Raw genomic sequence first — 27,759 nt, forward strand, 5'->3', positions numbered from 1 at the left:
TCGTGACATAGGGTGAATGCTTTACGGTTCCGGTAATACATTAAGGAAATCTTTTGCCAGGTTTTTGCCAGATTATCGTCTTTCCATCTGGACCAAACACATTTTATTTAGATTCATCGGAGAATACGACATGTTTCCAATCGTCCGTGTTCCAATTTTGGTGCATTTTCGCCCAACGAGTCTTCTTCATTTTCTTCGTTAGAAGGGGTTTTTTTTGCGGGGCTTCTTTCTTGGAATCTCTGTTCCAATCATTTCGAGAACTCAGTTTGACACGTAGACTGGATCTCTCCATGTATGTCTGCAGCAGTAAGAAAATAATTTTGGTGCTTATGCATGGCAAACAGCCGATCTTCTCTAGGAGTTATCATGCGCTGCCGATCACTTCACTTTTTTCGCTTCAGAAAGCCGGTTTTGTGATTTTTTTAAAAAACAAATCTCTTAATACACCGAGTAACTGACTCTATGAGAAATTTTATGATTCAAAATATTTTCCTGTGACAGCGTAGTAATTTTTGATTTTATCGCGATAGACATTTGACCCGAACTCTCCATATTTTCGTAGCGATGTTTCCTCAGACATAGTTTATAAAATACTGATGTATCTTTTAAAAATGTTATAACTTTAACGTTATGTTTAGAATTTTACAAAAACTTGTACTTTTTATAAAATTTGTGAATAAAAATTATTATTTTTTAAATGTATACCCAATATAGTCCTAAATAATACAGAAGCAATAGTTTAATAATAAAATAATTTTTAAGGAATAGGGACAGGTAAACTTATAGTTAGGGATAGCAGGTATATATTTTGAATTTATTTAAAATAAAACACTTTGTAAATTTACCACAAAAGAGTTTAATACATTAAAACACGACTAGTTTCGGGTAATCAGTATTACCCATCCTCGGGTGTAAATATAAACTAAACTAAAATACTATGAAGTCGTCCGCGTACTGAAGCAAACTTGTCTCTGAGGGAACAATTCCGCTTATGTCATGCGTATAGATATTGAAGAGAATCGGACTCAGGACAGAACCCTGAGGTAGTCCCTTGCTCAACTCTCTCTCCACCACAGCATGACCGCGAACACTGATTTCTACCTTTCTGGAGAGAATCAAATTTGCTATAAAGGAAGTGAGTTTTCGCAGGATTCCAATTCGTAGCATTTTAGCTTCTAGAATATGGATAATATCATTGTCATATGCACCACTTATGTCCAGACAGACACCTATAAGGAATTCTTTCTTAGTAAGAGCGGCTCTGATATCAGATGTCAGAACCGACACGCTTTCGATAGTGCTCTTTCTTTTCCTGAATCCAAATTGAGACTCGGGGAGAGTTTTCGAGCTCTCCATAAACCAGTCCAAGCGTTGTCTCACCATATGTTCCGCCACTTTCAACAATGTGGAGGAGAGGGCTATGGGGTGGTAGGAAGACCCAAGGATTGGGTCTTTGTTGGGTTTGAGGATAGGGATAATGGATTGGGTTTTCCATGAAGGGGGATGTTTCCTGATTCAAAGATCATGTTGATCAATGATAGGATGAAGGAGAGGGTAGGATCACTGTTATGTTGGATAAAACTATACAGTATACCGTCAATCCCTGGAGCTGAGTCTGTGAGCCGGGTCAGAATATTCTTCAGTTCATCTAAACTGAAGCTATGATCTAACCAGCTTTTATTTGTAAACTGGTACCAATAGGGAGACTCATTCCAGTTATTTGCGGTCTGCGGGGCTAGCTTGTTGGCGAACTCCTCAACCCACCCTAGGGTCTCAGGACGTCTCACTGGTGGAGTGAAAGAACCTCTAAATTGACGTATCATGCTCCAAACAGTTGATATAGGCACGTCTCGTAATAAAGAGCAACAGAAGTTTTTCCATCCTTGTCTTTTTTTGTCTCTTAAGAGGCGTTTTGTTTTAGCTTCAACCTGTTTAAAACTCAACAGGTTTTCTAGGCTCATGTTTAAGGAGTAAACTTTAGCTTGCTTTTTCCTTTTCAAAACTGCCTCCGCACATTCACTATCCCACCATGGGGCAGGGGGGGTTTACTTCTATTGCCTTTCTCCTTTACAGGGACATGTTTGTCTGCTGCTTCAACGATGCATGATGATAATGCTTCGTAGCACTTCACTACATTCTCTTTCGTTGTCACTACGTTCTCTTGGCATTCTCCACAATGTCCTGTTCGGACCAGTGCGAAGGGATGCCTTTGGTAACACCTTGTTTAGTTACTAGGAAAACACTTAATAATAGATAAAAATTTATGTACACCACTGTTTTTTTAACCAAATTAGTGAATTATTTCGACTTTTTAAGGAAAAAACACAATAAATATTATCTAAGACAAACAAAAACGACCGCCACCACTGTTAGTCATAGACAATTTCCCTTTTAACCTTCTCAATTGTTCGTTAACTATATTCCTGAAACAGTTATTATTTCTCACAACATAGGTATAAGTATTTGTCATTTCGAAAAATGTGTGTACCTACCTGATATTAAAAAATGTCATTTAGATAATTAAGACTAAGATTATTGGCATGTGTACTTAAATAAAACATTTCTTTACATAAACAAGATTTATTAATTTTTCTTAAGTTATCAACCAGATTTTGATAACCAAAGTTTGGCGGGTAACTTTGCCCACTTGTTTTTAGACGAATATTTTATTAGTTATTAGCTATTGAAAATATGCTCAAACGACAATGTTGCCTTTGAATTAATAATTCAATAAAGTAGTTCATAGACAAGAACGTCATATGAGCTTCAGTTTAACAAATAATGGTTGCGGGCAAACATGGAGGAACATGCAGGTAATTTTGCCCGCCATCAAAATTTTAAATTGCTTGAAATCGCATTAAAATATGACTGAATTTACAATGTAACCCAAATCAATGATTACCAAGGTCATTTTTCGTAATTAAAAAATAAAGCACAATTTACATTTATTTGGAGAAAATCAACATAATTGCAAAAAGCGGGCAAAATTGAACTTTTTTTGAAAATTTTCTAAAAAAAAGATTGCAAAATTATCGACTAGGTAAGAAAATAGGAATGTTTTCAATTTTTTTTACAGTATACATAAGAGGTAAAACAGAGCATTAAAAAATAAAGAATAATTACCAGTAAAAATAGTAACAAAAATCCCACAAAGGTAAAATCTCTCGTGACATTCAATTATCAGATGAAGAAAAATATTGTATTACATATATTTATTTATTTATTAATGAAATCATAGTCTTTATATAAAAAACAAGGTACAAAAGAACAATTTTAAAAAGTACGACCAATTACAGATTTCACACTAATGAATGCAGGAGGAGAGGGGAAAAATAATTTAATTCTAAAAAAGTAAAAATAAAAATATTCCATAAAAAGTTCATATAAAGGAGAAGACATTGTAAAGCTACTCTACTTTCCTCCCTCTCTCTCTGCTTCCATGATGATACAGTTGTATAATTCGAAAGCATGCCCAAAATTTATACATAATATATATTGAGTAGGTACTAGCGATTTTACGAAGTAGCCGTGTTAGTACGTATAGTTTTAATGTCTATGGCTCGATGGAATGACCGACTCTCTGGCTCTTAGGACATCTTTCTCCTCTTCTGTCGTGTCTTTGCTTTTTGTGTGTCCACAAACATTTGGCATGTTTGTCTCTGTAGTCTGTGGATTGTTTATCAATTGTTTATTTTTTTGCGCTTTGTAGTGTTTTACAAATTTTACTTTATTCCTAGTAATAGTTCTACATTATCTCTGCTTTATTCGTTTGTTTATAATATGTTTCCGCCATGACGATGGAAAGAAGAATTAAGTTAAAAAGTTTAAACAATCACATTACGTGTACGATATGCCGGGGCTACTTCATCGATGCCACCACTGTCACTGAATGTCTCCATACGTGTAAGTTCAGGTCTAGTTGTACATTTCTACATTTAAAATCTGAAAAGTTAATTATTTTTGTTGTCTGGCATTTTCAGTCTGCAAAAGTTGCCTAGTAAAGCATTTGGAAGAGAACAATACATGTCCAACATGTTCAATCGTGATTCACCAGTCCCATCCCCTGCAATACATCAGCTTCGACCGAACTATGCAAGATATTGTTTATAAGCTCGTCCCTGATCTACAACATAGTAAGTACATACATAACTAAAATACATTACGGCATTATGTAGTAATAGCAGCATTAATAACCCCTATTTCTAATCCTTTCATATAATAATTATAAATTCATCGGAGATAATTTGAAGATTGGAAACAAATGAATAGTTTTCCAAAGATTAGCGCGGATACTAGATATATCATTCTATAGAATGAATATTCAAATCAAACATTGGCAGTGACGAGTGCTACTCAGTGTGTAAGTAACCCAATGACACTCTTAAAATACCTAGACTTCCATTTTTGAAAAGGTCTGCTAACCCCTCCCCTACTTACCCGCTGAACTGGCAGAAGAAGGATGAAAACAGAGGGAATATTCTCTGTAAATACGGCCTCGTGGTGTAATGGTCAGCTCGTTAGCCTGCCGTGCGAGAGGTCTCGGGTTCGATTCCTGACATGGTCGATATGAAATATTTATTTAAAAGGGTGTTTTCACACTAGAATATTTCATAGTCCCTGGACTGGCACCTGAAGCGTAATAAATCGGGTGGTGGAATCTTACTGTTTATTTAAAACAAGTTTGCTTCTTACCAATGTAATATTAACTCAATTTATTTTGAAAACGCATACGGTAAACTAAAGATTCCACTAAGCAAGTACGAATTTCATGTATTAGCAATATATAGACCGCCAAATCTCAACAAATTACAATTTTTAAATGAAATCGATACAATTCTAAACAATATAAACCCAAGTGAAAATTGCATAATCCGAACATTAATATTTTAAATGAAAATGATTCAATGGTTATAAACTATGAAAATCTTCTAAGCACTAAATTCTTTACACGGTGCATATTTGATGTCACAAGAGAGGCTATTGTAGTTGATAACTTACCGAAATCTTGTATAGATCATATTTACATAGGATGTAGACCAAATAATAAATGTGAAAATAAATTAATATCTTGTGTTTGTGAGTCACTTGTGGCTGATCATTACATTACAGCCTCGCGAATTATTTTTAAGAAAACTGATATTATTCACAAGATGAGAAATAGACGAATTTTACGATATAAAACAGGATAAAATAGATTCATTTATTCGAAATTACGATTGAAATTCTGTATTGAACATAAGCAACGTTCATTTAAAAAAAAAAAACTATCAAAGAAGGTAAAAACATGTACAGAAAGTATAAAAGGAAAAATAATGAAACCCACTAAACCGCGAAACCGGCTTGTCAGAAGGTTTCTTATTTTTCCTTTTCAAAGAGAAACGTTAGAGAAATTTTATAAATTTAAAAAGTAATATAAACATTATTAAGAACTAAAATCATACCTAATTTTCACACAAAATTTATTTATAAAAGTTAAAATAGATGACATTTAATGATAATCAATATAATGCTCTGTTACACATTAACCAATTAATTATTTTTTTCTTAAAATCTTTGTCAACATTTTCTTTTAAAATCATCTTAGGAATCTTATTAAAAATTTTAGTAATTGTATAAAGAAGTGTTCTTTGGCCATACTTGTTTACAAACCTCGGTACTGACAAGCTTTTGCGTTGTGCTAGCCTTGTATTATGTAAATGTAAATGCCTCTTCTGGTAGTTACTATCAAATCGGTATCTAGTAACAAATTTAAGCCATAGAATAGCATTAACGGACAGGCACCCTTGCTTTTTAAAAGTTCGGGTACATCTTCTTTATCAAGTCTAGGTGATCTATTAATTAATTTAAGAGCCGAGGTTTGTAAAGATAAAATTTTTTTAATGTTGGTTTTTCAAGAAAGGCCCCAACTGGTAATACCGTACCTAATAATGATTCTGCTAACGATTGATAAATAAGTCTTAATGTTTTTATTGGTACAAAATATTTTATTCTAAACAAGGATGCATACTTGGGTACTAGCATTGGTTGTCTGAACTGAACTCTTGTCCGTCTGTGTTGTTTTTGTCCCATAGAAGGGAAATGGTAAATTAAAAATCTAAATAGTAGACTAACTCAAGAGAACCACGCGCCGACCATGCTCTAGGACCCGTTTCGTCTGCTTTAAGGTCTGTGAGATTGTTAGGACGATTAAGGTCTTTGCATAGGATTGTTTCTACTGTTGGTATTAGGAAAATGGTTTTTGCGAGGAATTCAGTACTATGAAGAAAAGTAATTTCGCCTGAGTTCGATAGGGATCATGTTAGGATCTGTGTTAGGATTTTGCCGGTAGTGTCTTGATGATTTGATGTTCCACTGTGATTTGTTATAGATACATATTGTTTTTCTTCTGTTGATTGAGTGCATGTTGTATAGGGCAAATTATTCTAATGTTTCCTATATGTATTTGGGTTTCGTGTCGTTTGATTGATTTGTTTGTATTACTACGTTCTTCTTCCTTTCCGATGCGGGATCTGGAGCGTACGGCCGCGGTCTCAATTTAGAACTAACACTGTATTCCTCCACTGTAATACTGGGAAATTAGAAAAGGGTGATTGTGCTGACCATGTGTATTTGATTGATCACAAACTGACAAAACTGCAGTGAGGGGTACAATGAAAGTTTTTAAAGTTTATTTGTTTTGTTATTTTCGCGGTTTGATTGTAAAGAAATATTAAATTTTCGCTTAATTAGTTTAAAAAAAAATAATAAAAATTGATATTGATATGCGAAACTGAAGAAAGACTCAAGTCTTTATGAACAGTTTCGGGAAAGGGGTGGATGCTTTCATTGTATTCTAAACATGCTGCCTATAACTGTCCTTAATCTTTTACACAATTTGCTAATTTGTTTATCCCATTTAAAAAAAATTATCAATAGTAATGCCCAAATACACATATTCATTAACTACACCAATTTTTTCACAGTTACGTAATATGACAATACCACTATAAAGACAGTTAAAACTATGAGAGACTATATTAATTTGATTCAGTGCTGGTACATGAGGGGCTCTGACATGCATAATTTTAGTCTTTTTTGCATTTATTATAAGACCCACATCATGCGACCATTTAAGCAAGGAATTGTAGTCTTCCTGTAATTGACTTTCCGCAATAGATGAATGTCTGTGAGAAATTACAAGTGCCGTGTTATCGGCGTAAACATAATGTTTGGCATACTTAAAAATGTTTAACATTGATGATACGTAGGTAATATATAATAATGGACCCAAAATGGATCCCTGGGGTACCCCAGCCTTCGTGCATTTAAGGTTGCTAAAAGTTTTATTGAGTTTAACTAAAACCTTTCTATTTGTCAGATAGTTTTTCAGAACATCAATCAGGTTACCACCTATACCAGTGCTTTTTTAGATGTTAATCAGTATTTTGCGGTTTATTGTATCGAAGGCCTTAGAATTATCGATAAATAGAATTATGACATGATTCCTACTATTTAGTTCACTATTGACATAACTAGAAAACTGTTCAATAAGGATTTCAGTACTTTTATATTTTTGTAAAGCCATATTGATTCGGATCTAATATTTTAAATTTTGAAAAATATTCGTTAATTTTAAAATGTAAATTTTTTTCAAAAACTTTCTCTATCGCGGGTAAAATACACATTGGTCTGTAATTAGTCAGGTCACTGTGAGCTCCAGATTTATAAATTGGTCTTATTATGCCTATTTTAAACTCTTCTGGGATTTCACACTGTGTCATAATTGGCGGCCTCCGTGGTGTAGTAGTCAAGACGCTTGATTCACGCACGGAAGGTTCCGGGTTCGATTCCCGGTGAGAACACAAAAATTAAAATGTGATTTTTCTCAAGCCTGGGTGCTGTGATGTAATTCACCACTGTAATTAGGCCTCCTGGCCTGTTGTGGTGCAAAAAAAAGTAAAAAAAAAAAAAAAATTGAGTTTATAAGTTTTATAATAAAATTAAAGATAACTTTTGTGAGATTTATGAAAAATCTACAGAAAAATCATACATAATTGTAAAAAGATCTTCTCACCCTATATGTCCATGGGTAACAACACATACATTGTTAGAAGAAATTAATAAAAGAGACAAACTATTTGTGTTATGGAAAAATTCACCTCAAAACAAAGCGCATGAGTCAATCTATAAAAAGTTTAGAAACAAATGAAATAAATTGATTATGAATAACAAACGTATTTATTGTAACAATTTATTTTAAACAAATTTGTATAATAGTCGTAAAACTTGGGACATGATTAATAATATATTAGGTAGAAAAAATAAAAATAGTTGTGATGAAATAATTGGAAAATATTTTAGTGATACTTCAATAACTCAAGTTAGTAATGAATTTGTAAATTATTTCACAGACTCCATTGATCAAATGTTACACCACTGTGATTTAAAACTTTCTGACTCTGTTTTGGTGAATCAACCACAAAGTATAATATGTTTCTACCTAGAGCGAATTTAAGTGATGTTATTACAATTGTAAGAAATATAAACAGTTCTCACAGCCAGGTATAGACGGAATACGTATGAATGATGTTAAACGTAATATAAATGTATTAGGTCCCACAATTGTTCATCTTATAAATTCAATTATGACACAGTGTGAAATTCCGGAAGAGCTTAAAATAGGCATAATAAGACCAATTTATAAATCTGGAGCTCACAGTGACCTGACTAATTACAGACCAATATGTATTTTACCCGCGATAGAGAAAGTTTTTGAAAAAATTTTACATTTTAAAATTAACGAATATTTTTCAAAATTTAAAATATTAGATCCGAATCAATATGGCTTTCAAAAACATAAAAGCACTGAAATCCTTATTGAACAGTTTTCTAGTTATGTCAATAGTGAACTTAATAGTAGGAATCATGTCATAATTCTATTTATCGATAATTCTAAGGCCTTCGATACAATAAACCGCAAAATACTGATTAACATCTAAAAAAGCACTGGTATAGGTGGTAACCTGATTGATGTTCTGAAAAACTATCTGACAAATAGAAAGGTTTTAGTTAAACTCAATAAAACTTTTAGCAACCTTAAATGCACGAAGGCTGGGGTACCCCAGGGATCCATTTTGGGTCCATTATTATATATTACCTACGTATCATCAATGTTAAACATTTTTAAGTATGCCAAACATTATGTTTACGCCGATAACACGGCACTTGTAATTTCTCACAGACATTCATCTATTGCGGAAAGTCAATTACAGGAAGACTACAATTCCTTGCTTAAATGGTCGCATGATGTGGGTCTTATAATAAATGCAAAAAAGACTAAAATTATGCATGTCAGAGCCCCTCATGTACCAGCACTGAATCAAATTAATATAGTCTCTCATAGTTTTAACTGTCTTTATAGTGGTATTGTCATATTATGTAACTGTGAAAAAATTGGTGTAGTTAATGAATATGTGTATTTGGGCATTACTATTGATAATTTTTTTTAAATGGGATAAACAAATTAGCAAATTGTGTAAAAGATTAAGGACAGTTATAGGCAGCATGTTTAGAATAAAATATTTTGTACCAATAAAAACATTAAGACTTATTTATCGATTATTAGCAGAATCAATTATTAGGTACGGTATTACCAGTTGGGGCCTTTTTTGTAAAACCAACATTAAAAAAATTTAATCTATACAAACCTCGGCTCTTAAATTAATTAGCAGATCACCTAGAATTGATAAGGAAGAGGTACCCGAACTTTTTAAAAAGCAAGGGTGCTTGTCCCCTAAATGCTATTCTATGGCTCAAATTTGTTACTAGATACCGATTTGATAGTAACTACCAGAAAAGGTATTTACATTCACATAATACAAGGCTAGCACAACGTGAAAGCTTGTCAGTGCCGAGGTTTGTAAACAAGTATGGTCAAAGAACACTTCATTATACAATTACTAAAATTTTTAATAAGATTCCTAAGATGATTTTAAAAGAAAATGTTGACAAAGCTTTTAAGAAAAAAAAAATTAAATGGTTAATGTGTAATAAAGCTTTATATTGATTATCATTTAATGTCATCTATTTTAATTTTTATAAATAAATTTTGTGTGAAAATTAGGTATGCTTTTAGTTTTAATAATGTTTATATTACTTTTTAAATTCATATAATTTCTCTAACGTTTCTCTTTGTAAAGGAAAAATAAGAAACCTGCTGACAAGCCGGTTTCGCGGTTTAGTGGGTTTCATTATTTTTCCTTTTATATTTTCTGTTCATGTTTCTACCTTCTTTAATAAAAAATATAAAAAATAAAATTAAAAAAATCTGAAGCAGGTATGATTGATAAGATTAAGAAAAGATCACCGAGGTGGTTCGGTCATGTGGAACAGATGGATATAATATCATCCAAAGGCAAACGTAATATTTTACTATTCTCATGATTCACATGGACTAAATAAACAGATGAGACAAAACGCGAGAGGGAATTCTATCGCATGCGAGGCCTGGCTTGCCCCAAAGATGCTCTGCTGGAAGGGGCAGCGCGGGGGGAGGCTGGGGCGCGGAACCCAGGGGCCGAACCCGACTCGGTGCCGGACAACACGGACTACCATCGCAGGGATGAACAGGTAAACGATCCAACTCTTTGTACCATTTCGGACCTCACTCTTCTATGCCTGATGTTATGTTGCAGTAACAGTATTTGAGAGTTATTTATTTACATACATAAGTTTACTGTACATTATTTGAGACATAAGTCCCAACTCCTGTGCTGAGATGGGATAAGCAATTAGTTGAAATTGAGTATATCACCACAAATATAGGATCAGAAACATAAAAAATAATTTTAGAAAATAACATATAAATGGCACATCAATATGGTAAACAGTAAACTCAAACATTCGAAAAATCATCAATGAGTTTCCTACTCAAATCCCTACCACTAAGGAGAATCCAGTCCTTAACTCCTTTCTTGAAAATAGTTTTTGTCCTTGGGAGCTAAATACGCTCTTCCAAAATATTTAACACTCGGTGTGATAAATGAGAGATGTCTCTGAGCATAAGTCGTACAGGTTTTCGGAATGACATAATTCATGCTCTGGGAAAACCTCGTATGGAGATTTTGCCGTGACCTCTCCTTAATGTTCGACCGGTTTGGTTTGGTTTCACTTTCAATTTATTTGACTACGAAACACTCTATCCTAAGTTGGAATCGGGTTGTGGTCCCGTGGATAGCTTTGCGGACTCGCGGATCATAGGTCCGAGGTTGGAACCCCACTCTACCAAAACCACCTCTACAAAGGCCCGGGTACTAAAATCAAGATGGCGGCAAAAGACCAATCTTCGCCGCCATCTTGATTTTAAAATGTGCAATAAACAACTGTCAAAAATGTCAAATTGATAAGCATAATTTGTGAAATTGATGCTCCGTACTGAAATAGGTTATGTTTTGCAATATTGTCAGTTCTTGATGGAATTCTATTGTAATTAACATATTACAATAGAAATGGAAATCATTTAAGAGAAGATCTACGAAATTCCAGGCATTAACAGGGCTTACGATCTGTCATCGGGTGGTTCAAGTGGCCACTTTATGTACTGCATAATATTCTTGGTCGTCTTCTCCTACCCTTCATTCTTGAAAAACATTTTCACATCCGTTTTACTATTCGACGAATAATAACTATTACGATTTATTCATAATTGATTTTCCACGCATTCGCCTAAGCTAGATATCGTATTTTGACCGCATTTACTTGGCTTTCATACATTGAATTCCTTCCTCTGTCAGTTTCATAATTCACCTCTATATATAATTGTCGGATCTAAAACACAGTTATGCACTGCCAGTCAAGCTTAGATTAATATATTTTTATTTGTACGTGCTGTAGCGCAGTTGGTTAGACAGCCAACTGTGAAACTGGCACCGTATGTTCAATTCCCACCAATTGCAAGAAAAAATCCAACAAAGATTTTTCTCAATTAGCTTGGGTGCTGTGATATATTACTCTCTGTATAACTTCCTTCCACATCTTCTCTTTCCTATCTGCTGTCAAATCTCTAAAATAGAGACTTTGGTAGCGGGTTAATCCTTTCAAAATAAAAATAATAAAGTTACTATGCTAAGTTTGCCATTTACATTGTTTCCCGTATTCATTCTGCGTTCAACATCTTTTTCTACTCTTCCATCTCTTGAATACATGCTTCCTAGATACAAAAAATTCTTCTATATGCTCAAAGGTAATGTCGTTCACATTTATTATGCACTCGGTATGTATACCTTACTACCCCTTTCAAATACTAACATTTTTTATATCCTTCCGTTTGTCACTAATTCGCACTCCATGCATACTGAAATATCATATATGCAATTTCAAATTAGATATATCTACTAAATCAATAATAATTAACCGTAAGTATTCATTATTTTGAAAATAGAAACTATACTTAGCTTATTTATTTATTATTTTATAATTTTTAAATTTATTTTTATATTAAAGATAATGTTCACCCCCGCAGGGGTGTCCCAGACCGAAGGAAACATTTTACATTCCATGCATACATCATACATTCTAGAGACTATTTCTTGCAAACACTCCCTGCTGCTTGTTAAAAGGATTGCATCATCAGCGTACACCTTGCTTTATACTTTTTAATTTTCGCCTTAAAATATGTAATAATAATGTTCAACATAGAAAATTACAAACATAGTACTTCAAAATTTCAATTAGATATGTCTACTAAATCAACAATAATCAGTTAGTATTCATTATTTTGAAAATAGAAACTATACTTAGCTTATTTATGTATTATTTTATAATTTTTATATTTATTTTTTACATCAAATATAATGTTCACCCCCACAGGGGTGTCCCGGGCCAAAGGAAACATTTTACATTCCATGCATACATCATACATTCTAGATACTATTTCTTGCAAACCCTAAATATCATATTTTTCAACAAACAAGCCCAAGCTTTTACTTGTATTATGTATTCTTTTGTTTACTTTTATGTGCCGAAACGTAGCACTAAACTTACCACTTTTACTATGTATTTTTTTGAAATGTATTATTTTAAAACATTTATGTTTTTGTAGATTCCTAGGTTAAGTTCTATTTTGTTTCATTTGACCAATGAGCGCTTTCACCTAAACAGGAATCTTCGGGACTGGTAAATTGTTTACAACATTTTCAACTTTTATACTAAGCCTGCTTAGGGGAAAGCGCTCGTTGGTCAAATTAAACTAAGTAAAACTTAACTAAAGAATTTTCTTGATAATTTTATCAAAATCATTATTATTTAAAAGGCATTCACTGCCATTGACATTAATAAATATTAATATGAAACAAACCATTAATACCAATTTAGGGAGAATAAAAAACAAAAAAAAGTTTAAAATATGTATTTATAATGTTCAATATAGAAAATTAAAAAACATAGTACTTAAAATTTCAATTTTAAATTAGATATGTCTACTAAATCAACAATAATAAACAGTTAGTATTTATTATTTTGAAAATTGAAACTACCCTTAGCTTATTTATTTATTCTTTTATATTTATTTTTTACATTAAATATAATTTTCACCCCCACAGGGGTGTCCCGAGCCGAAGGAAACATTATATATTATTTTGAAACATGCCAATCAGAATTAAGAAATTAATTAACAAAAGAAAAATTAAAATTCATTCAAGAAAAAAACACAATCACAGATATGGACCTACATACAATATTCCTCTAAAGTGTGTGCGTAGGTGGCCTCAGTCCTATATTGTTTATCACACATATAAATTACATCGGTAAATCTCTAAAATGTTGTAAAATCAAAATACATATTTGCAGATGATGCACTTATTTACATATCAGAAGATAATTATGATAAAGTATTAAATATGATTAATTATGATTTAGGAAATATTTGAAAATGATTCTAAGTGAATAAATAAAAATTAAACTAAAAAAAAACAAAAAACCAATATTTTTATTGGGAGATAAAAATATACTGCAAGGATACAGTATTAATATTGATAATAAAGCCAAAAATTCTGTGGATAAAATTAAGTATCGAGGAGTATAAAATTAGAGATAAAATTATGTATCGTAGATAAAAAAAAACTTAATTTTAAAACACATTCTCAATGTATAAAAAAAATACTTGGGAAGATTGAGAAATGTGATTGATATAAATAGTGTTCTTATACATAAAACAATAATATGCCCACATATAAATTACTGTTCTATTATTTTTTTAATGTAATGAAGGGGAAATTGAAAATATTAAAATTACAAAATAAGGCAAAGAGGATAATATATACATATAGATACACAAGTGTTTTTGTCTTGAAGGGTTAAAGATTATTTTAAAAGGATTCTTCCAAAAAATAAACAGTGAAGGTAAGAAATACAAAAAGATAGATAAAGGTTCCACTACATATACTTTTCATATTGAAATATAAGCACCTTATATTAATGTCGTTCTGTATATGAAATATTCCATTCGCAAATACTTATAAATTAAAAATAACATTAATATTCGTAATGCACTTAAGATGTAGCACTTTTCATATTATTGTCTTGAGTCAATTCAGTATCAAGTTTCTTCCGATCAAGGAGCATGGAAAGTGGAAGCAATGCATCTGGAAAAATAGAAAATAATACAAAAAATATTTGTTCATGATTAAAGTTCAACAGATTTTGTAGAATTTTACAAACTCGTTAAGATGCTTTTGGAAACTGTAGCAATTTTCCATTTTTTTGTTACTCTTACACCAGTATATTTACTTTTTTTAACATAGTTATTTAATAATGCATTTGTAGCTGGTCTATAACATAATTTTAATGTCCAGGTGTGCAAGCTTTGTCATTCAAAAAAATGCTGGTTTGAAATTGTTTCAATAGTTATTTGAATTACTAAATCCCTTTAGTTATTGCAACCTAGAAAATGTTTTTCAAATTGAGGATTTAAAAGTTTTTTTTTCAAAAATTATATTATTGAAAGGCATAGTATTAAGAACATCTGCATAAGGGCACAATAAACCACCATGATCCATACTTTTAATAAGAGTTTAGGCACAATCTCTGTCTAGGGGTGGTATCCTAAACCACTCGTGGCACAAGAAAACAGATTTTCTCGCGTGTTTTGTATGAAAGACACTCTCGTGGCACGAGATAAAGTTTTATAGAAAAACTGCTCTCTCGTGCCACGAGAGTGGTTCAGGATACCACCCCAGATCTTTATCACAAAGTAACAATGCTCACACATATTTTTTTAAGTGCTACCCGTGCACAATAACCAGCTAAGTACGTTAGTACTGGAAGACTAGTTTCTACAATTATGAAATCTTTGCCTGTTATATTTGTGCCCATATCAGAAAATAATAATAAATTATTGCTGTTTGAAATAATTACAATTAAAATTTTGAATGCAATATATTGTCATTTGTAGCAAAGTTGTACTTCTGTGAGATAAAGCCAAATGTGTTTCTTTAGTAAAGACATTATTTCTCAAATTTAAAGCTTGCCATTTATCCAACCATGTTACAAATTTCTAAAGAAAAACAAAATGTTCACTTTCTGGTGATGAAGTAAGTGGCTTTTGTAGAGCATCATTGAATCTAATGCCTTTAAGTGGAGTTTTCTCATTGACAACTTTCCACCACTTTATAATTAAATTATGCTTCTCACCTAATGTCATTAATGCATTCTGGACAAATTCGTTAAAAACACTGTGGACTAATTTTACATTTTGTCTTTCAAAACAAGCAGGAAAAACAGATTTAAGATTGAGACCACAAGAAAATTTTATAATATATTTACTCTATTTGATGAAGTGTCTTAATATTGGAAAAACAAGCCTTAGATGCAAGAGTTCCATCAGAATAGCCAAAGTATGAAAAAATGAATATTTGTTCTGGATCTTTCTGATTTAACCAATTATTCCTGATGCATTTGTAAATATATGGGCTGAATCTAAAACATTAAACGATAATGAGCAACATATTACATGGATGTAAAAAAGTGGTTTTTAATTTGAGTGGGGGAAATAAGATGCATCATAGCCTTACTATTTACACAATTATTATCAGTAACCACACACAAAACACTAAATCCTATTTCTTGAAGGCAAATAATGATTTTAATAATGCTGTGCAATTATATGGCATTTATGGTTTTTACTGGGAGAATGTTCACAACGTCTTAAAAATGAAGAAAGCAAAATTTGAATCATAAAAACATGAGCAGTATTAGCAGCATTATCATTATTGTAAGCAGCTTTTAAAATATTATCCCCCCTATAGTCAAAATATGGTGTTAAGGAAATTTCATTGATCTTCAAAGTTACAATGTGGTCTTTGTTAGTTAACAATTTTAATTTATTATTGATGTAACCCAAAAACTTGTGGATTTGTATTATATTTTGAGCCAAGACTTAGTAGTGTTCGGTTATGTGGAAATATAACATGATCTGTGTTTCTAAAAAACTTATAAGCGATACTGACGACGATACTGACAATAAAATGCTACAAAAAAGTTGGGTGAATATCTCTATGCACCAGGTTAGGCCCTCCCTAGGGAGTTATTCTGATGTAAATTTGTTGCAACAGAGAGGGAAAACATTTTTGAAATAAAGGTTTCAGCTCCTTTACTTCACTAAAGTCAACAGATGGAAGAGTTGAGGAAATGTGGATGTTTAAACATGGGAATAAAGGTGAATGTTACACAGTGTGTAAAGTACCCACTTAAACCAGCCAATGACAGGTCATGAACCCTGTAAATGATCAGAAATTTATATAGTATTTTTGTTTTAAATTTAGAAGCAAATAAAGCACACATTCACAGTCATATTGCTTAGAAACAGTATTAGAATCTGATAGTAACAATTATTGCTGTAATATGATTTCAAATTCGTTAATATCATTTATTTTTCTGGAATATTGATGATCTCTCAATATATTTAATTTGATATTAATTTCCCATGCCATATATTGTTAACAATAATTTACTTTCTAAATAGGCACTAGCTAAAATGGTTGGATCTGGATCATTTAAAAGAATGACAAACGTAACAGAGTTGTCACGTTTGTGTTTTAGCCATTATTTGGAGATTGAACTATTCATTTGAAGGCAAGTTAAAAATTCATTAAATTTTGAAAACTGTATCCGAGATTCATAATCTTTCTGTGAGTGTAAACTTTCAATAATAGCAGTTTTAATATTATTCAACTCTTTCCTTTTATACCTTTCCTGGACAGATTCCTTTGACGTTGAAAATGCTCGCTCCGACATCGTAAACAGGTATTTGGGGCATTTTTGGTAGAATACAAGGAACAGCTCCAGGTCGTAAATGAGGTATTTTCAGGGAGAGGCTTATAGTTTGTCCAGTGCATTCATCTGTGTGGTAAGCTGCAGTTTAAAAAGATGCATTCTTGAAATGCAATTTGCATACCTGCAACGTAAAAATATTTTAGGTTTTTCTTAAACAACAAAGTAAATCAAATTTTAATTATTAATTCAATAAAATTTTTAGTAAAAAAAGAATTTCAAATGCTTTATTAGCAACACTATAATAATGCTTGCTCTCAGTCTCAAAGAGATGACTATCTTAAAAGTTCCAATGTTTTACAGTAGTACATTTGTGACCAAAAATATAAAAAAATTAGAGAAACTACTTAAACAAGCAGTATTCAAATGTCTTATGTTTTTAAAACATTTGTGACATGAAATAAAATAACTATTAAAGGAACTACTTAAATAATACAACGCAGTCTTCAAAAAAATATTTATCAAAATGTCAAATGTTTAACCTCATTTTTCAAAATTCAAAATCATATACACAATTCATCATTCTATACCTTATTGAAATATGAAATCAATTTTATTATAATAATTGATATTTTGGAAGTTTGAAGTTTAAAAGATGGCAGTTAAAATTGGAACCAGTTTAAAATATGTTTTTAAACACACAATGATATTTAAAACACCGCCAAGCTTAAGTAATTACTTTGATTTATAATTATTAGTAAGAAATATCAATCAACATACCTTTGACGAGCTCGCAGGAACAAAGTTATGACGACGAATCAGCCGAAGCCACTTTGGTAGAAGAGTTTCATCTTTCGGAAAAGAAAAATCACTTATTTTCGACAAATTGTCGTAATTTCCTCTGCATTTGGGCACATAACATTTAAACACTATTGTATCTTACGTTTTAAAAGGTTTTTCTGGAGTTTTCACTACTAGAAATACTATAAAAAATGATAATTGTATGCGAGCGTCTCGTGACGCACGATAAAAACCACACGAGAACCGATACAAACTGTACTGCGTATACACCATAGATTTACATAGATGCACCGTCATGCATCGCCTAAGAATCATCGCCATATTGGATTTTTCTATGCGAGTACCATGGCATTTGTAGAGGGGGTTGTGACTCTACCCCAACTTGATTTCCATTTTCTAATAGTGGGTTTTTTACAACTCGTTGAAAATAGCCACCAAAATTTAAATATTTGGGTAAAGTATAAGAACACTAATATTCCTTTTTTTAAATAAATAAATAAAAAGTAGTATCCTCCAATTTTTTTTTTTTTATGGCTATTTTGTACTTGTATACTTATTTTCAGTTAAATACGAGAAAGAACATGTCATAGAAAGTAATAAGAGCAGAATTTCCAGGATATTAAAAACTGAAATTGCGTATTGTCTTAAAATCCTATTTTCTTTATTTCGTTTTTCCTTTTCTTTTTTACTCGTTTAAGCGATGCTTGTGTGTCATGTATAATTAGATTTGTCTCAAAAAACGCTTTAATATTTTTAAAGAAAATCTCAATTTAAAAAAAAAATAAATGTACATAATTAAAATTTGGTACTATTTGAGAGTGGCAGCATTCAAATAAGTGTGTCATAAAGCCATTAAGTGGTTAAACCGTAAAGCTAGAATTATGCACATTTTTTAGCATGAGTTTTTTTCATAATTTATTCTGTATATTGAACTCAAAATAAGATTTTTTTGAGTTCTGACTTTATTAAATCGGATGTGGAATGTAGTAAATAGTTTAAAATAATGCAACATTCGAGAGAGAAAACCCTTTTTTTAAATGTGTTTGTATGAAAAGGTTTATGAGTGTGAAGAAAGCGAAGTATATATTTTTATTTTATTTTTTTATTTATTGGGGATATCAACAGTAATACATGTAATACAAATATAACAAATAACATATACAGAGAATAAAACCAATGACAGATATCCACAGAAATACATTAAATACACATACAATACATACTAGTGTGTTTGTGTGAGTGTGAGTGAGTGAGAGGGTGGGTGTGTGGGTGTTATATTGGAAAGAGGGTGTCAGGTATCGAAAATATAAATATATATAAAATATTAAGAAATAAAAAAAAAAATATTACAAGATAATCTTGCATGGAGTTCTATCCTCCTAAAATATTTAATTTAAAACATTATAAATGCTCTGAATTAGATTAGGCTAGACTAGGTAAATATAAAAGGTTTTTTAAAAATGAAATAGTAATCTTTCTTGAAATGTGTTATAATTATTGTTTGGTACAATAGAAATAGTATAAATATGTTAGTGTTATGTTAACAACTGCAATATATATAAATGAATAGTGTGTTGCGTGTTAAGCTCCAAAATATATGTATAATGGTAATGTGTGGTACAACACATATCATCTAAACATTCTAGCACCCCGCACATACAAACTGCCCATACTGCAGTAGTACAGATCAGATGCAGATGTATTGTAATGAGATTGACCCCCTTTGTTTCGGTTCCTTGAAGAATTTCCTGGCTACATATTGTGAATTATCATCCATTTTAGATTTAAAAGTAAAGAAGTGCTCATGAAAGCGAACTTGTCAAACTGGTATTTTTCTCCTTTCTTTCTTCATAACGTGCGGTACATAGAGGCATTGCCATTTGTTGGCAGACTTAAAATGTTTCTTTATGCTTTGTAGTACACAGCCTATCAATACAGGAATATTCCTTTGAAGTTTAGAGATCTGGCCCTGAAACAAGGCGAATGTGTATACACTATCTGAAGACAGTAAAAATGATTTAATAAAATAATCATGCTACAATTTCACACAATAAAATAATTACTAGCAGTAGCTGCCACTGCCACTGGCTACTTACTGCTGCATACTTTAGTTCAATCCTTCACTGCCCAATTTTCCTAATTCTAACTAAAAATATATATTAGTGCATGTTTTTTTTGTAGATACTGGGAAAAATATTTTTTTTAAAATTAACATGAAATAACGGTTTCCATAAATATCTTTTTATCTTATAATGAAATTATAATAATAAAAATACGTATATAGTGTTGTTCCACTTTTATTTATGAATTTTTACCAGTGACCGGGTTACGTCGTGACCGACATCGTCAGACTGGTGGGAGACAAAACAAATTTCTATGTTATATACAAGTGCAAGAAGGGGTTGTAAATCATGATTTTATATAATTATGGAAAGAAAAGAATTTAAATTAAAATCATTTAAGTATAAGGTAATAACAATGATAAGAATATAAGTTTTGTTTGAATGTATATAATAAAACTGGTGTAAATTATATAATTTTATGAAGTTTTATAGTGAAAATGTATTTGAATTATATGTATTTAAATTTAATTAAAACTATAACAGGGGCCGCTGGTTGGTAATTTCATCAACAGCTATGTCCTCCAGGCCCGAGGTAATTAAGTGATTCTCTGAAAGCAAAATTCCCGGCAGTTAATTCTTATCGATTAGTTTGATTGTTTGTATTTTAATGGATACAATAATGGGGAATGAACGTGTGTTACCTGATCGTTTAATATTATTTTATCGGGGAAATTCTTTAAGTGGTTTATTTCTAAAATTCCAAGTTTATCTAATTATTGGCCTTTGCTGCATGTGTGAAGGAATTGAACATTTGTATTTTTATCAAAAACATGATTTGACTCAACAAGGTGGTTCGCAAACGTGGAGTTTTCTTGTTATTTCTCCAACTTTGGAAGTGTTCGTTTATCCTAGTTTTGAACGACCTTCCCGTTTGGCCCACGTACTCGGCTTCGCATGAGCCGCAGCGTAATAAATACGAGCCTGAGTTAGTATCCCTTTCCCTATGATCTTTATTATTAATTGACATTTTCCCCATATTTGAATTGTTATAGAATACAATAGAACATTCATCTCTGTTAGCTATTTTACTAATTAAATTACTACAATCTCCGAGATATATTATGAATGTTGCGGAAACAATTATAACTTCAAATCATTAAAAAAAACACAAGGAAATCACCATTTGAACAATTATTAAATTACACTTTTGACAGAACACGTGTAACTGATTTTTTTGGTTTACATTTTATCGAACAATTTTATCTTGATGGCTATTTTTGAAATAAATTATAGTCTTGTATGTATACAATATAACGCACAAGTTTCTGAGTTATAAAAATGTTTGAAATCACTGTTGTACTCCGATTGTTGATATGCAGCAGATCGTGTACATTGGGCAGTGTGGTACCATATTTTCATCTCATGTTTTTAAGTAAAATTGATTTGAAAATAAATATAAACAACTTTGTTTTTAACCACTTAATGAAAAATAATAAATAACCAAATAAACAATATTTCCTCTAGTCCACTGCTGTCTTGTTTTAAAGATCGTATCCATCACATCTCCCATCTTTACAACAAGAACATGACAAAATGACTTGACTTGTTAGCTCCATATGTTTCAATTAAATTTTTAGTAAACAGTGTTAAAAATAGGACAATATTCATTTGTTAATTATACTTTGATAAAAAGATGCTTGTGTAGCTTTGAAACCGGTCGGTAGAAGAAAAAAAAGTGGTTAAGAAAAAAGTTTTTTTATATTATTTTATTAAAATATTTTTCTATTTCAAAACGGTTTGGTTTCATCCTTTTTGTTACACCGACTTGATACAGAAAATTGCTACGTACACAGTGCTTAATCTCGTCAAAAAGAACTTAAAGTTATATATAACTCGGGTGTATTATCGATTGTTGTGTTCTATTTCAGGTGAACGTTTGCTTGGAATGTACTTCTGCCAATCTGAAGACTCTCAAGCGTAGATTTATCCGCTGTTCCGCCCAAGCTACAATATCACACCTCAAGAAGTTTATTGCCAAGAAGGTTCTCAATGGTGTAGATAAATATAGAGATGTAAGTATAATGACATCATTCTGAACGACACCTACTTTCTTATTATGATCAGGAAATGAAAATATTAATGTGGCCAAATGTTGTTTGCAGATTGACATATTGTGCAGCAACGAGCTCTTAGGGAAGGACCACACTCTGAAGTTTGTGTACGTCACGAGGTGGAGGTTCCGCGAGCCCCCTTTGCGGCTGCAGTACCGACCGCGAATAGACATATAGCTTTTCTTTACTTGGGACCCCTTATCTCGCTTTCTGATGCGATTATTTATGTACTATAAAGTATTATTAAGGTGGAATGTCAATTGTTGTTAGAATGTTAATTTATTAGCAAACATTCATTTATGGCAATATTTATTATTTTTATCAATTTTAGTTTCTCTTAATTTTGTTAAACTTACTTATAAATATTTATTATTGCATTGTTAATGATGTTGGAATATTTTTATATCGCTAAAATTAATCTTAATCGCAATTTATAAGTTGAAAAAATCATAATAATATTATGTTAATAAAATTTGTATAAAACCACTCACCGACTTATCTGTCTACCGGTTTCGAGACGTTACCCGTCTCTTCGTCAGGACAACAACACTACACCAACATGCAAATATCACCTGCATGTCGATTTTATATTTTTGCAAATCTACTATGGTGAAGGTGTGTAGTGATATTTGCATGTTGGTGTAGTGTTGTTGTCCTGACGAAGAGACGGGTTACGTCTCGAAACCGGTAGACAGATAAGTCGGTGAGTGGTTTTATACAAATTTTATTAACATAATATTAAAATGTTGGACCACAAAGTTAATGCTTTGAATATTAAAAATATATGAAAAAATCATGTCCGAGGGCACTTTTAACCCACTAAATAGAACCCGCAATCTCTCTCGGGTTGATATAGCAGAATCGCAATATCTTATCCCGCGATTCTTAATCTATTCAATCTGTGTGTCCTAAAAATATAGTTCTAAATATAAGCAAATTTTTCTCTTCCAAATGGTAATACACACGTTGAGCTATTGTGCACAAGCTCGCGCATTTGATTCCCGACTGCAGAAATAGTTGTGATATATGAGAATTTTCAACATTTTATTTATTGACAAATGCGTCAACTCGGACTAGCGTGACTGATCATCCTCTCCTCTTTCCTTTGTAAAAAACTATTCAAGTAGAACCGCAAATATGCCCCATAAAGATGAAGGAGACTGTAAAATATTTTATATTCATAAATATTATGTGCTATCTAATAAATTGGACATTTTCGTTTCTAGAAACCGATATAAAATAAATAAATAATGTGTAAATGATTCAATTTATTATGATGTAATATAATTTATGTGAAGCTTTTTCTGTCTAATTAGAAGAAATATTATTTTGATTAGCTACATCTCTTTTAGCTATAAGATTGCGATGTACATGTGTTGAGCGCTACACCAGTCTTAGCGAGCAAACTGTATTTGTGACAGGTTTTTATACCAAGATGAAAATAAATGTTTGATAATAATATATTTTAGTTGTGTTATTACATCACTTGCGTCCTGTAGTTGTGCACGCTGTCTCCGCCTGATGACAGTTGCTGCATCCGTTGTTTTATTTCTATATTACACGAATCAAACTACCCACATACACAATGTAAATGTTACATTAGGATAAGTAAGTATTGAAAACAAACAAACCATCACGCCTTTTCACGCCCGTAGGGGTAGGCAGAGAGGATAGAACGCCATAACACTATCTTGGCATACAGACCTCGCTTCCTCTACATTCATACATCTTCTCATGCACGCACTTCGATTATTCCTACTTTTGACATGTCCATCTCCAAGTATTTGATGGACTTGATCGTGCCATGTCTTTCTCGGTCTTCCTCGTTTTCTGCGTCCATCAACATTTGCATCGTAGATCCTTTTAGCCGTTCTTTCGCTGTCCATTCGCTCTACATGTCCAAACCAACGCAGCACCCCTTTCTTGATTCTGTCAATAATGCATGTCTCAGCCTTACACACTTCACGGATCTCGACATTTGTGCACCTATCATACATCGTTTTACCACACATTCGCCTGAGGGATCGCATTTCGACAGCATTCAACCCACTTTTATCATCATTTTTCCAATTCCATACTTTGCTCCCATACATTAGAGCTGGCACTAGAACTCCATTGTGAACTGCTAGTTTAGCCTCCTGCGATAAACATTTGTTTGCCAATGTAGATTTTAGTGCACCGTTCACCCTATTCCCGGCACTCACCCTCCTTTTAATATCTTTCTCGGCCTTTCCGTCCCTAGTAAACATACTTCCCAGGTACACAAATTCTTCTGCCTGATTCAGAATATATCCGTTCACGCTGATCTAACATTTAGTTATATTTTCATCCCTTTCAAAAACCATCACTTTCGATTTATCGTAAGTATTGAAGTTTCGTCATATCCATGTTTTATGAAGTACTGGCACTGTACTCTACTGTAGCTAAGTTTCATTACATTGTTTCTCTTTCGGTAATTCAGGTGAAACCCATACCAATAAAGGTTACAGCTCTCTTTGTCTTCTTTTTGTAATTGTAATTTTTGTTAATTATCACCTTTATGGTTATTTATTTTCTTCTCCCTCAATGGAATTGCTATGGGAAACCTGAATTGTTGATAATTGATGATTTTGCGATATGTATAACATAAAAGTGAGAATCTTTGTGGAACCTAAAAGTATATCAAATTGGTTGCACATCACATGTGTCATAACAGAGATGGAAACAGGAATATACAAATCTAAGGGTTACAAGGCTTATGACCTGTCAACATAGGCGAAATGATGAATTTTACGTAGTGTGTTGAACGACCACTTAAACCGATCAATATTCTTCCAAAAAGTGTACAGGATCAAAGTATTATTTATATTTTAAAAAAAAACAAAATAAAACTATGTAGCAAAGACAATCATCATCACTCCCTTTCCGCACCTAATGGTGCAAAGGGCACTGCATTGATACACCAATTGCAGCTTATCTTGATCATTTTTTTGTTACGTGAAGGTAAGATGGTCAGTCTCACGCTTCAGGTACCAGTCCGGCGACAGTGAAATGTTGTAGTGTGAAAACACCCTTTTAAATATTTATTAAAAAGGAATTTATTTAAATATTTATTTTGGAATCGAACCCGAGACCTCTTGCATGGTAGGCAAACACGCTGGCCATTACACCGCAAGGCCCACAAAAGCAAAGACAAACACGGGCTATAAAATAATGGGTTACAATATATTCAAGAACATGATTGACATACTAGATTTCAAGATAAGCCATGCCAATCCATCTTTATCTTACACTGTGTAAATGGCGAAGAGATCTATGAAAAGGATGAAGATCTATCTCAAAGCTGTGCGACCAATTTACTAATCTACACATTCTTGATATTATTTTTAATATGCAATGAATTATTTCCTTTTCTAAAGGTAAGAAACCTTTCATTTTTAACTATTTTTTTAACCCCGCAACAAGTGAAAGAGTTGATTTTATTAGGGATCTTGGTGTAATTTTTATGATAAACTTACATTTATCAAACATACTGAAAAGATCTCAAATGAGGCGCTAAGTATACACAATACCTCGCCGCGCATACAGTTGAACTGTAGATATGGGTGGCTCTGCAGCTGCTATTCCGCTATCTCGGATGAGGTAAACTCCTCAGGCTGGGGCGGCGGTGATATCCTCTAAAACAGGGTAGGCGGCGGAGTCAAAGTGGAAAGAGCGGAACTCCATAATTACACGCCTAGTCTTGGTTTATGCACAATTTATTTATTAAAAAACATACTGGTTTTATCTATTCATTTGTACCATTTCGCAGTCAGGCACGGTGCGAGACAGCATGTGTAGGCCGCGGGACAGAGCGAGAGGGGATCAGGCTGTCTCAGATTAACTCGTAGCGCACGCTCACATTGCGGAATATTTTTACATTTGGTTTCTTTGATTTATTTTTGAAACTAAATAACTCTGTATTGAGTTTACATATGAATTGAGTATGTAGGCATCACCCCCGTGTCTCAATTGACGCATACATAACAAGGGGAAGGATCCTCCATACTTGGTAAAAAAAGTGGCCAAGAGTTTATTGGGATGCGTGAGGCCTAGTGCCTCACAATCCTAAACATATTTTAATAGTCTCGATATTTTAATTTCTGTCCCTGAAAGTGACTATTACCGTCTTTATTATAGGGGCAGCTTATTAGATCACAAATCGAAACTCATATCTATAGTAGAAAGGAAAAAAAAACATATATTTTTTACTAAAAAACTCTCGTACGACTCTTCACATTAGGACATCGGCAGCGCTGCCTAGAGGTCAGTCTGCGAAGTTCAGCTGCCCGCGTCCGTCAGTTTAACTGTGCTCACTAGAGCATTTTTCCCGGTGCAAATAACATCTCTGGAGCGCTTGCATCTATGGTCCCAGATAAGGGCCGCCAGGTTTAATAATAATAATATTAATGTGCTGCGCGCGTCGCTGCGCTGTAGAGCGCATTTAGCCTTTTTTCTCTATAAGAGCGGCGATGTCCGATTCATAAATTTTTTAATATAACACCAATCAAGTCATTTTATTGCTCCTCGGTTAGAAGTTATCTAGAATATCTCCAGTCTGGTCGCCCCATCATTATGCTGATGGATTGGCCATGGGGAACTCATAGTGTGGCCTCCTAGGTCCCTAGGTCCCCACCTAAATCCCGTTGATTTTTTAATCTGGGGTTTTACAAAGAGTTGGCGTACATATCGGAATATTCCTCCATTGAACAATTGAAGTAAAAACTACCCAAGGCCTAAACGAAGATAAGAGAAAAGGAAGATGTATTCTGTAGGCTCAAAAGAAATTTTATTGAAAGGTGTAGTCTATGCATAGCGAATAATGGAACTCATTTTGAGCATTTACTTTTTTTTTAAATGTATTTTTTGTTTATTGAATAAACGCCCAGAGGGCTCTTATTGGTTAAGAAGTACATAAAGTATTATAGTAATTGACAAAAAGTATAATCAGGATTATTTCACTAATGTTAATTATATAACAAAAAGAAAAAAAGTTAAGATGAATAAAAATTAAGAAGAGGAGAATTGAGGGGATGGCCATTCAATTGAAAAGATAGCTAATTTAATGGTCTATATGTTTGAACAAAATCAAAAACGGCACATTTCATATTAGATAATTTTCGAAATCTGTAGTATTGTGATGAGAGAAGATTAGTGGATAAAAGAAATTTTACGAGTCTGTCTTTAATGACTTGTTCAAAAATGTTAGAAAATATAGTTATCAATCTATAGGTATTATTGATTAAAAATTATTCATATACCAATTAAATTCGTATATAGTATCTATTTAAACGTGTGTGATGTTATTTAAACATTGGCGCTTTTCAGAACCATAGTAATCAGCAAAGTAGATAGTAGGTACATAATAATAACAGTCGTATGACATAAGTAGGTATGAGCACAGAGTAAAAAGTAGAATAATATTCTAGACGTAATAGCGCGCAGCGTAGCGCCGCAGTACATTTAGGAACACGCGGTGACGACCTTGAGAATGACGCTTGTCGCGCTTGCGCATTACAGCT

The 27,759-nt window shown here is 32.5% G+C and overlaps 1 protein-coding gene and 1 long non-coding RNA gene across 2 annotated transcripts; one reads left to right on the top strand and one right to left on the bottom strand.

Moving 5' to 3' along the window:
* The first annotated feature begins 3,587 nt into the window (after window positions 1–3,587).
* On the top strand, window positions 3,588–23,680 carry l(3)73Ah (polycomb group ring finger 3-like lethal (3) 73Ah). The gene is made up of 5 exons (XM_088243560.1): window positions 3,588–3,903; window positions 3,981–4,133; window positions 10,445–10,608; window positions 22,037–22,180; window positions 22,271–23,680. Exons 1-5 carry the CDS (start codon window positions 3,792–3,794, stop codon window positions 22,394–22,396), a joined length of 699 nt encoding a protein of 232 aa, XP_088099686.1. The 5' UTR covers window positions 3,588–3,791; the 3' UTR covers window positions 22,397–23,680.
* Window positions 13,388–18,648, bottom strand: LOC148283643 (uncharacterized). Its single transcript, XR_015825553.1, has 3 exons — window positions 18,025–18,648; window positions 17,222–17,428; window positions 13,388–14,618 (listed from the first exon to the last, which is right to left on the bottom strand). It is a non-coding gene; the product is annotated as an uncharacterized LOC148283643 (long non-coding RNA).
* Window positions 23,681–27,759: the final 4,079 nt, after the last annotated feature.

Source organism: Micrasema longulum, unplaced genomic scaffold (assembly GCF_059751315.1).
Source record: "Micrasema longulum isolate JH-2025_06_02 unplaced genomic scaffold, ASM5975131v1 h1tg000215l, whole genome shotgun sequence".
Lineage (NCBI taxonomy): Eukaryota > Metazoa > Arthropoda > Insecta > Trichoptera > Brachycentridae > Micrasema > Micrasema longulum.